This window comes from Crotalus tigris, unplaced genomic scaffold, assembly GCF_016545835.1.
Source record: "Crotalus tigris isolate CLP2741 ecotype Arizona unplaced genomic scaffold, ASM1654583v1 scf7180000018846.65089, whole genome shotgun sequence".
NCBI lineage: Eukaryota > Metazoa > Chordata > Lepidosauria > Squamata > Viperidae > Crotalus > Crotalus tigris.
Window position 1 is genome coordinate 35,028 of NW_024097233.1, and position 12,025 is coordinate 47,052.

At 38.2% G+C, this 12,025-nt stretch overlaps 2 protein-coding genes across 2 annotated transcripts; both read right to left on the reverse strand.

Moving 5' to 3' along the window:
- Nucleotides 1-710: 710 nt before the first annotated feature.
- On the reverse strand, nucleotides 711-2,898 carry LOC120314158 (olfactory receptor 11G2-like). The gene is made up of 2 exons (XM_039356969.1): nucleotides 2,769-2,898; nucleotides 711-2,075 (listed from the first exon to the last, which is right to left on the reverse strand). The coding sequence occupies exon 2, from the start codon at nucleotides 2,073-2,075 to the stop codon at nucleotides 1,116-1,118; it is 960 nt and encodes a 319-aa protein (XP_039212903.1). The 5' UTR covers nucleotides 2,769-2,898; the 3' UTR covers nucleotides 711-1,115.
- Nucleotides 2,899-7,491: 4,593 nt separating this feature from the next.
- LOC120314159 (olfactory receptor 11G2-like) lies at nucleotides 7,492-8,948 on the reverse strand. The gene has a single exon (XM_039356970.1). The coding sequence runs from the start codon at nucleotides 8,946-8,948 to the stop codon at nucleotides 7,980-7,982; it is 969 nt and encodes a 322-aa protein (XP_039212904.1). The 3' UTR covers nucleotides 7,492-7,979.
- Nucleotides 8,949-12,025: the final 3,077 nt, after the last annotated feature.

A 12,025-nucleotide genomic window follows, 5' to 3' on the forward strand; every position in this document is an offset into this window, starting at 1 on the left:
GGACTACCATCCCCAGCAGCCCTAAAAAGCACTGTGGAAGAGTGGGGAATGCTGGGAGTTGCAGTTCATCACCATCTGGAAAAACATGATTCTTCAAAGATTCTTCCTTCCTTCCTTCCTTCCTTCCTTCCTTCCTTCCTTCCTTCCTTCCTTCCTTCCTTCCTTCCTTCCTTCCTTCTTTCCTTCTTTCCTTCCTTCTCCATCTCCTTCCTTTCCCCTTCAATCTTCCTTCCTTCCTTCCATCTCCATCTCCATCTCCATCCCTTCCCCTTCAGTCTCTCTCTCTCCTTCCTTCCTTCCTTTCCCCTTCAATCTTCCTTCCTTCCATCTCCATCCCTTCCCCTTCAATCTCTTTCTCCTTCCTTCCCTCCTTCCTTTCCCCTTCAATCTCCTTCCTTCTCCATCTCCTTCCTTTCCCCTTCAATCTTCCTTCCTTCCTTCCCCTTCCCTCCCTCCCAACATTTTTGAGCAAGGAAGAGCAAGTTTCTCCAGCGAGCATTGCTATACTGTTTTTGTGATTAATCACTATGCTTTAATTATGTTCAATTCGTAACAATGAAAATATACCCTGCATATCAGATATTTACATTACGATTCATAACAGTAGCAAAATTACAGTTATGAAGTAGCAACGAAAATAATTTTATGGTTGGGGGTCACCACAACATGAGGAACTATATTAAAGAGTCAGGGCATTAGGAAGGTTGAGAACTACTGATTTAGACAATAATATTGGCAAACATTAATTTCATTGTAGAGAAATAATTTAATCTAGAGGTTCCCCTTTTAATTCATGCTGTAAAATAAGTTTTGGTCTAAATTCTTTTTTTCTTCCCAAATAAAATACTGGATTATTTCAAGATGAGTTGTATATTAAAGTGGAGTAAATTGTTTAAAGTCAATCTTTAGAGCCATCCATTAGCCAAATAGTAAGTCATTTCTTTGGAACCAACTGATCAAGAGAAATCTAGGATTTTGCATTGATTTTTGTGTGAGACAGAGTTGAGGAGAAATAAGGAGGGAAATTGTATGAATTCAGGGCTACATCTTCTCTCATGTATGTAGAAAAGTAAACGTAACTTGGATTTTGTACCACCCAGAGATATTGATCTTTTTTACACTGTGATTGTTGACATTATCAAACCTGATACTTCTACCAAAAATTTGTGCAGTGCCTCCTTCACTTGATCGTTCCTCAGACAGTAGATCAAGGGGTTAAGAAAAGGTATAATGGCAGCATAGAAGAGTGTTATTGTCTTATTAACCTTTAAATGGCTTTCTCCAACTGGAATTAGATACATGGCTCCTACTGTGCTGTAGAAAAGGGTCACTACCAAAAGATGCATAGATATAGTATTGAAGCCCTTCCTAGAATTCCCTTTACTGGAGGATTTCATCAAAGTGTAAATCACCATGCCATAGGATAGAATAACAAATGTAACATTGCTTAAAAATAGAATGTTCACAATAATTTGGCAAATCAAAGGAGCTTTTCCAAGTGGCGGACAAGCCAAAGACAGAAGGGGAATGAGGTCACAGACAAAATGATCAATAATGTTAGATCCACAGAAGGATAACTTAGAGAGGAAAACAACAGGCGTGATGTAGCCCAGGAAACCAAGAATCCAACAAGTGGTTACCAGAATATAACAAGAATGTGGGGACATGATGGTCTGGTAGTGCAGTGGGTGACAGATGGCTAAGTATCGATCTAAAGCCATGGCTGAGAGGAAGAAGAATTCAGTGGTGCCAAGAGAGAACAAGAGGTAGAACTGGAGGAAGCAAGCATGGAAAGAGATAACCTGGTTATGGGTCGCAAGGTCAAAAAGCATGCAGGGAATTGTGGTGGTCACATAGCACATCTCCAGCCAGGAAAAGTTGCTCAACAGGATGTACATGGGAACCTGACCCAGATGGTTATCTCGACAAACCAGGGTTATAATGGTGCTGTTTTCAATCAATGTTAAAACATAAAGGATAATCAAGAAACAAAGCAGCAAGAAGCGTTTCTGCTGATCGATTCCAAATCCCAGCAAAATGAATTCCTGGACTGCAGTCCCATTGGCCAACTCCATCTGGAATCATATAATAAAAACACTATCACATAAAAATGCTTTTTTAAAAAAATTAAAAGATTTATATGTTGTTGTTCCATTGCTAAATCAGGTTCATTTCTTCGGGAACCCATGGATCATAGCACGCCAGGCTGCCCTGTTCTCCACTTGAATCTGGCCAAACGCACACCGACTATGTTGATGATGCTATCTAACCATCTTATCCTCTGCCGCCTTCTTCTCCTTTGTCTTCCACCTTTCCCAACGTCAGCTTCTTCTCCAATGAGTCCTCTCTTCTCATTTGGTGGCCAAAATATTTGAGCTTCAAAAGTTTTATCTAGTCATTATAGCCATACCTTGGGCTGTGATGTAATTATTTTATATATCATAAACCTAACTCAGTGTTGTGCCTCATATTGACAATTAAAATAATGAGGTTAGATATTCATAACAAAGTTCATTGAAGAATAGAACAGTACCATGGTGCTTGATATCTGCAGAACAAGAAACATGCTTTATGCTTTATTTATTTTATTTATATAATTTTATAACCTTCCTTCTTTTTTTGCATGTGCTATTAATTAACATAACAAACTAGGTAGCTAGTTTGCCAAAGACTTTAAAGATTTAAGTGGAAATGTCACCCACATTATAGTTCATTTATCTCTTCTTCCTACCCAATGGTTCTCATAAATAGAATTTCAAGTTTCATACCTTAGCAGAGTAAAAATATTGTTCTCTATAACAGTAAGTTCATTAGAAACATTGGTTGCTGTATATTATTGGTACTTGTCTAGAAGACTGATGCAGAATAAATCATACTGTGGATTGATAGTAGAAAGGCTCATCATGTATGTGTAATAAGTAAGAGCTCAAATATTGTAGAAAGATTCTCCCAGCTGATCTTTATCATTATCTGAAAATGGAACTTGGGAATATGCAAGGCCAATATGCAATGAAATAACATATCTTGGGAGAAAGAATTCTAATTATTATTAACCTTACCTCAAACATATCTTTTGAAGAAAATACCTAAGAAAGTTTTAATAACAGAGTTGGAAGGGACCTTGGAGGTCTTCTAGTCCAGGGATCCCCAATCCCCGGTCTGTAGACCAGCCCCGGTCTGCAGCATGCCAGAAACTGGGCCACACAAACAAGCGAAGCCCCATCTGCGAGATGCAGGCCACACATGAAATCACACCCCCTCTGGTCCATGGTAAAAATCTCTCTCCACGGAACCAGTCCCTGGTGCCCAAAAGGTTGGGGGCCACTGTTCTAGTCCAACCATTTGTTCAAGCAGGAGACCCTACACCATTCTAGACAAGTGGCTGTTCAGTCTTTTCTTAAGAATCTCCATTGTTGGAGCACCCACAATTTCTGGAGGCAAGCTGTTTCACTGGTTAATTGTTCCCACTGTCAGGTTATTTCACCTTAGTTCTAGGTTAGTTCTCTCCTTGATTAGTATCCATCCATTGCTTCATGTCCTGCCTTCTGGTGCTTTGGAAAATAGGTTGACCCTTCTTCTTTGTGGGAGCCCCTTAGATATTGGAACACTGCTATCATATCATCCCTAGTCCTTCTTTTCGTTAAACTAGACATAGCCAAATCCTACAACTGTTCTTTGTATGTTTTGGCTTCCAGTCCCCTAATCATCTTTTTTCCTACTTCATTAACTATTCATCATTCTCCACTATATATTCAGGGGGATATAAGGAAATTGCCATTTGTTTCAATATTATTCCGTAAAATGCAGCTTGATTTTCCTTGCATGACCTCTGTTCATACATTTTGCTGTTGAAATATACAGCAAAATGCATACACACACATACAGAAAGACAGAGGGCCATTGGAACTAAGGATGAGTAAGAAATTTTGATTAGAAACCCCCATTGGAACCTATTTGCAAACCTGCCAGTAAAAGATTGCAAAACGGATATACTAAATATCCTGAAATTCAAAAGATTTGTCACCTATCACTTCCAGTAGTGATTGCTTACTGGGTTTAATGGAAATGTGATGTTATGAACCAGAAATGCAAAGTAGAACTATAAGAGGTCCATAACTGATCAGTAAAGGCTTTCTCTATAATTCACGAGATCTGGTGCTATATAATGAATTATATCGGGCATAAATTCCATTCTGAATATCACCAATAGGCAATTGCTTTGCAATGAATATAATTGCATCCTGCATCTAAATATATGATCTTGCCAGACTTTTCTTATGCTTGTAGTAGTTATGGGCATTGTTTCATCTGTTTATCCTACCTTTTTTATTTTCTTTTTTTCATGGTTCAGGGAGAACATCAATAGAAGTGAATATTTTAATTCCAGGGTTGAATTGCGGGGTTCTTTATGTTCTTTAAACATAACTTGATGGTTTTCTTGCAGATATTTCATTACCCAACTAGGATTATGGTTAGGGTTAGAAGAATGTGGGATTTGTTCTCTGTTTATATAGTATTGGTTTGCACTGTCAGTGTTAGTGGAAGTATTCTTAGCAGTTCCTTGATTAAGCTGTTGTTTGTTGTTTGATTTTTTTTGTCTTAGTTGATAGTTGATTGATTGTTGCTATTAACTTTACAGTGTTATTAATAAAATAATGTAAGTAAAAATTAAGCATTTTGAACTACATAGGTAGTCCTTGACACTTTGTTTAATGACCATTTGAAGTTACAATGGCACTGTAAAAAGTGATGTATGACTTTTTTCACACTTATGAACTGTTGCAGCATTCCCGTGATTTCATGATGAAAATTTAGAAGCTTGGCAACCGGCATGAACTTATGACAGCTCCATTGTCCCAGCGTCATGTGATCACTTTGTGACCTTCTGACAAGCAAAGTCAATGGGGAAGTCAGATTCACTTAATAACTGTGTTACTAACTTAACAACTGCAGTGATTCACTTAACAACTGTGGCAAGAAAGGTCATAAAATGGGGCAAAACTCAGTTAACAACTGTTTAATTTTGCAACATACATTTTGGCTCCATTGAGATTGTAAGTCGAGGACTACCTATAATATAATGTTTTAAATTGAGTACAAATGTTCACTCGCCTATAAATGAATTTGAAATCTTATAAAGCTTATAAAACTATGCCACTGACATACACAATAATTCATAAAAAATGCCTTTGCAATGTATGAGCATAGTACCTCTATTATTTTTGAAAGCACAATAGAATTTTTCAATTCTGCAGAAAAAAATATGTCTGCCCTTTAAGAAGATACTATGAGGTGCTATGCTCATACATTGCAAAGGCATTTTTATGAATTATTATGTATGTCAGTGGCATAGATTATGACACTTTAAGAAAGTAACATACTCAAGGGTAATATACGGTATCTCCTAAATCAGGAAAAACTTATTTTTTTGACTTGCTGTTCAAAGTTCTACCTGTTATACATATTTAGGAATAACCACTGACAAACTAGTAGTAAAAGTCATAGCAATAGTATGGCTATTAATATAACTTGCTGAGAATATGCAGGAGAATGTGAAATATCTGGCAATAGACTATGTGAGCATGGGAAATGCATGTGTGGATTCTATAAACATAATACTAATATACCTTTAGCATGGTTCCTTACAACTGAGTTTAAGTGTTACCCCCCAGTTGAATTGGCTGTCAGATCTGCCTCAACTTAAATAGAAATGATCCTTGGCTCCATTTGTTGAGAAAGGTATAGTTTATTAGAGATCAAGAATATTGCAGTAGCGCAAAGCCAGAACTGAGAATCCACTCCAAAATTCCTATTCTACTTTTTCCTCCCTCGTTGCCCACCATTGTCCAGTGTAACCAATCAGGCTCAGGAAAGATGTTTTCATAATGGTCAGTCTAAACCAGGGCTGTCAAACTGCCGGCCCGCGGGCCAGACGCATCATTGGGAAACCACGCCCACCCCATTGCCAGCAATGGCGAAAAAGCTCCGATATGTTGTGTGGCGTCACATGACATTGCGAGTTTGACATGTCTGGTCTAAGCCCTGTTTGGTATGTTGCTCCCTCCTTCCAACTGGGTGACCTTGAGGCAGTGTCTAAAGGAAATACAGCATCCACAGTTCATAGCAGCCTGTCACCACACAGCAGCAAAGCACAAGCAAGCATAAAGTGACAGCTGACACTGGAAGAAAGTTATACCAGCATAAAGCTTGCTCATCCTATCCTGACAAAGGAATGGTGTTGATAAATGCTGCTGACCTTATTTATAATGTACAAGGTGTCTTTGGGGCAGGTGGATTCCTGTAGTTTTACTTTTCTCCCTCACTCCTCCCATCCCTCCCACCCCACCCACCAAGCCAAACCATCCTTCTCATGAAAAATAGCTAAACAGCTACAAACTTTCGAAACACAATAAAATAATCAAGGATCAAATATGCAAACATCATAAATCAGAACAAGGCACAGAGAAAATTAGTTAAAAGGCTTCCCAGAGATTCAGAGTTTAATAAAAAAAAATACCATTCTCTTCAATTTGAAAGAAAAGATTCAAAAACCTTTCAATGGGAAAGCTTCATTTGTTTGTTTGTTTGATCTATGGGCCACCCATCTCATCTAGAGGCGATAATATCCAATATCCACTGTTTTCTGTGGGAATTAAGTGTCAGAAACATCAACAAATGCTTTCAAAGTAAAGAACTATTTCTGCCCAGGTATTCAATTCAATTTTACACACTCCATCCAGAATAATAGAAGGTATTCTTCATGCAGTCTCTCCTTTGTTATCCATTTCTTTCTTGGTGAAATACTTTTTTTTATCATAATTTTTATTAGTTTTTTACACAAACATAAGTCATTCAATAGTTGATAAACAGTGTGGTGTCTGGGTTACATTTGTAAAAACAGTCCTTAACAATTAATTTCTATAGTCTGTATTTCATATATTAATTTTGTTTACTTTCCTCTTTCCCTAAAAACATCCTTTTTTGCAAACATTGCGTTAATACAATTCTTAATATTTTAATAACTGACAATTTAGTATATATTTTTTCCAATATTCCTAAAAAATAATCATCATATTAATACATTTCTTTTCTTTCCATTCATTTGGATTTGCCTTATCATCAATCCTGTTACAGTCCTTATTTTAGTTTATTTCTCCCACCAAATTCTGAGTATTTTTATTGGTAGCAATTAATTACATTTACATTGACAGACTTGATTCTATTTTTTCCATATAAGCCATCTCACATTTTTGTGTTTCTTAAGTATTAAATATAAAAGTAAAAAGAGAGGGGAAGAGAAAGAGAATAAGAGAAAAAAATAAATAAAAAAATACAAAAGAATAGAAAAAAGCAGTTGTAACAGAACAGAGAAAAATAACATAGTACTTAAAATATATCTCTCACCTAGCTTAGTAGTATTTATTTTCTCGAATTTCTAATTCTTTTTAATTATAGTTAAAAATATATTTAATCTTTAAACATTCTGTTCAATAAATCTAGTCACCTAATCCCTTAACTCTAATTTAAAACATTTTATATGTATTATATATATTTTTCTTGAGTTCAGTCATCTTGGTGAAATACTTAAGTTATTTAAGGTATGATAAGTATTGCCATCCAGAATTGATTAAGGTGTTTCTGATCCAGCCATAACACCATCTATTAGGAGAGAACTGAAAAAGCTTCTTGGATGAGAAGCGAAATGTCTTCAAGGAAAAACAAAGAAGGTCCAGTTACCTCTTGAAAAAAAAGCGCCTTTGAGACAATCATGACCTGGATGATTGAGAATCTCCACAGACACGATTAGGAAAGTCACATATTTTGAACCAATGAGACAATCAGGAGAATATGCATTTTCTTCTGTGTATCACATGTCAGAGAGTTCATGAGTCTTAGACCTTTTATACTTTCAGACCAGTCAGACTCTTTCTTGTTCCTAAATGAATTAAGAAGAATTTGGATTTTTTTTCCAGTCGAGTTTACTGGATTTCCATTGTGATCTTTTTCAGCAGAAATCTTATCATTCTTCTGAGCAACTTGCCCAGTGCCTCTTTCACCTTGTCATTCCTCAGGCAGTAAATCAAGGGATTGACAAATGGTGTGACAGCAGTATAGAAGACTGTAATTGCCTTCCTAATGTTTGGGTGGCTTTCACCATGTGGAATTACATACATTGCTCCTACAGTACTGTAAAACAGTGCTACCACCAAGAGATGCATAGAGATGGTAGAGAAGCCCTTCCTACATCGACTTTTGCTGAAGGATTTCATCAAAGTGTAGATCACATTACCGTAGGAGAATATCACAAAGAAGACATTGACCAAAAACAGAATTTGCATGCTAATTTGCATGACTAGTGGAGCCTTCCTAAGAGGAGCACAAGCTAAGGAAAGAATTGGCACAGGATCACAGACAAAGTGGTCAATGCTGTTGTCTCCACAAAAGGACAGTTTGGAGATCAAAACAACTGGGAGAAGGAATCCTAGAAAGCCAACCAACCAACATCCAGCTATCAATCTATAGCAGAAATTTGAGGACACAATATTGGGATAACGCAAGGGATGGCAGATGGCTAAATAGCGATCTAAGGCCAGGGCTGAGAGGAAGGAAAATTCAGTGTTGCCAAGTGAGAAGAAAATATAAAATTGGAAGAAGCAGGCATGGAAGGAGATGACATGGTTTTGGGTTGCCAAATCGAAAAGCAAGCGGGGAATACTGGTGGTCACATAGCAGATCTCCAGCCAAGAAAAATTGCTCAGCAAGATGTACATGGGGAGTTGGCTCAACTGACCATCTATATGGACCACAGTGATGATGGTGCTATTTTCCACCAAAGTGAGCACATAAAGGACAATCAAGAAAGCAAAGAGCAGGAATTGTTTCTCTTGATCCATTCCAAATCCCAGCAAAATGAATTCCTGGACTCCAGTCCCATTGGTCAACTCCATCTAGAATCATATGTGAGAATTGCTATCATATAAAGATACATTTGTTATTATCTCAGATGTCTATCGGATTAGCTTGAAAGAAAAACATAAATTCATGAATGTGAACATCAGTTGCCATATTTTTCTACAAATTGCCAGAAACTATAGAGTTCTACCATATCTTCGCTAATGTCCAGCAAAGAAGATGGGCTGTTCCAATATTTATCTGCATCATATAGATGCATAATACTTTGAAAAAAGGTTGCTCTAAAGTTTAATTATAATATTTGAAAAGCACTGGGGTTTTTCAGAAGCTAGAAAGGTGTGTTTAAAGGTTACTTAAAAAAACAATATGAAACAATAACAGAACAAACATTAGCATTCAAGAATCAAGATCAACTAATGTATCAAATATCTCACAAACCTGTTTTGTCCTGTTACCAAAAACAATACCATTTGATTACAGATTATATTTCATTTGGTTAAAAAAAGGAGAAATAATTATCTGTTTTATTATGATATTTTGACTAATGATCATATTTTTTGAGCAATCACATCTGGCTTCCACCAACATTGACTCAGAGATACATTGCAGAAAACATTTGAGCCCATCCTTCCTTCGCCCACAGAAAAACGGTATTGTTCTAAAGATTTTCTAAATTACCTTTCCTTCCACGATCCCTTGCAAAATCTAACACAGCCTGAGCACAAGGTCTCCTGTCCCTCCAGGATCCCTTGCAACATCCTAACATACAGTAGCTCCCAACCCAGCCTTGTTGCTCAGAGCCTGAGGCACACTCACAAATAGACCTACTGAAATCAAAGTGTACTGTATTGTACTCAAGTCAGATCCTGTTGTTTTGTCATGTGACCTCTCTGCATTGCTGGCAGTAGACGCTTAGAAATAATATACTAAATCCTCCGTCCTTTTCTAACCTTCCACAATATCCACCAGAGCAAATGCAAAAACATTCCCTTCTCACACCTCAGTAGGATTTAAGCCATTTTGGGAAGATTCTGCTCAAGGACTTCATCATAATTCAGGAAGGACAATTTCCTTCTGAGTGCCTGACATGGTCCTTTTTCCCCTTGGGAAGATTCTGCTCAAGGACTTCATCATAATTCAGGAAGGACAATTTCCTTCTGAGTGCCTGACATGACCCTTTCCCTGCAGGACCAATCAGGCAAAGAGTATCTATGGAGAGTCTCAATCATCCAGGTCATGGTTGTCCCAAAGGTGTTTTTCTAAAAGGCAACTGGACTTTCTTGATTTTTTTCCTTTGAAAACATTTCGCTTCTCACCCAAGAAGCTTCTTCAGTTTTTCAGTTCAGTTCAGTTCTTCAGTTCAGTTTCTTCAGAACTGAAGAAGCTGCTTGGATGAGAAGCGAAATGTTTTCAAAGGGGAAAAAAAAACCAAGAAAGTCCTAGTTGTCTTTTGGAAAAACATCTTTAGGACAATCAAGCAAAGAGCACAAAGGACTTTATTGTAGGTTTACAAGAGGGAAACTCCAGGTGTATTCCTGAGTGTGTGCGCTATCATGGAAATGCCCATTGTATGCACTAGCATTTCAGGTTGCACAGCCTGTTGATTATCAAAGAAAATGCTGTTTGCCCATAAAACAATATTTCTGAGGATTGTCCTGCATGTCTTCTGCCCACATTGCATGAATCCTGCTTTCTTCTGGTTCTGGGTTGTTGTTGTTGTTAATTGCGAAGTCGTGTCCGACCCATCGCGACCCCATGGACAACGTTTCTCCAGGTCTTCCTGTCCTCTACCATCTTCTGCAGTCCATTTAAATTCACACCTACTGCTTCAGTGACTCCATCCAGCCATCTCATTCTCTGTCGTCCCCTTCTTCTATTGCCCTCAATCTTTCCCAGCATTAGGCTCTTCTCCAATGAATCCTTCCTTCTCATTAGGTGGCCCAAGTACTTGAGTTTCAACTTCAGGATCTGGCCTTCTAAGGAGCAGTCGGGGTTGATCTCTTCTAGGACTGATTGGTTTGAACGCCTTGCAGTCCAAGGGACTCGCAGGACTCTTCTCCAGCACCATAGTTCAAAGGCCTCAATTCTTTTGCGCTCAGCCTTTCTTATGGTCCAACTTTCACAGCCATACATTGCACCTGGGAAAACCATGGCCTGGACTATACGCACTTTTGTTGGCAGGGTGATGTCTCTGCTTTTTAGAATGCTGCCTAGATTTGCCATAGCTTTCCTCCCCAGGAGCAAGCGTCTTTTAATTTCTTGGCTGCAGTCCCCATCTGAGGTGATCTTGGAGCCCAGAAAAATAAAATCTGTCACTACCTCCATTTCTTCCCCATCTATTTGCAGGAATTGAGAGGGCCGGATGCCATGATTTTGGTTTTCTTAATGTTGAGTTTCAAGACAACTTTTGCACTCTCCTTCTTCACCCGCATCAAGAGGCTCTTTAGTTCCTCTTCACTTTCTGCCATTAGAGTGGTATCATCTGCATATCTTAGGTTGTTGATATTTCTCCCGGCAATCTTAATTCCAACTTTTGATTCATCTAGCCCTGCCTTTCTCATGATGTGCTCTGCATATAAGTTCAATAGGCAGGGCGACAGTATACAGCCTTGCCGGACTCCTTTTCCAATTTTGAACCAATCAGTGGTTCCGTGTTCGGTTCTCACTGTTGCTTCTTGACCCGCATATAGGTTTCTCAGGAGACAAATGAGATGGTCTGGTACTCCCATCTCTTTAAGAACTTGCCACCATTTGTTGTGATCCACACAATCAAAGGCTTTTGCATAGTCAATGAAGCAGAAGTAGATGTTTTTCTGGAACTCCCTAGCTTTCTCCATGATCCAGCGTATGTTGGCAATTTGATCTCTAGTTCCTCTGCCTCTTCGAAATCCTGCCTGTACTTCTGGTAGTTCTCGATCCACATACTGCTGGAGTCTAGCTTGTAGGATTTTAAGCATAACTTTACTAGCCTGTGAAATGAGTGCAATGGTGCGATAGTTTGAACATTCTTTGGCATTGCCTTTCTTTGGAATTGGAATGTAAACTGACCTTTTCCAATCCTGTGGCCACTGTTGAGTTTTCCAAATTTGCTGGCAAATTGAATGTAGCACTT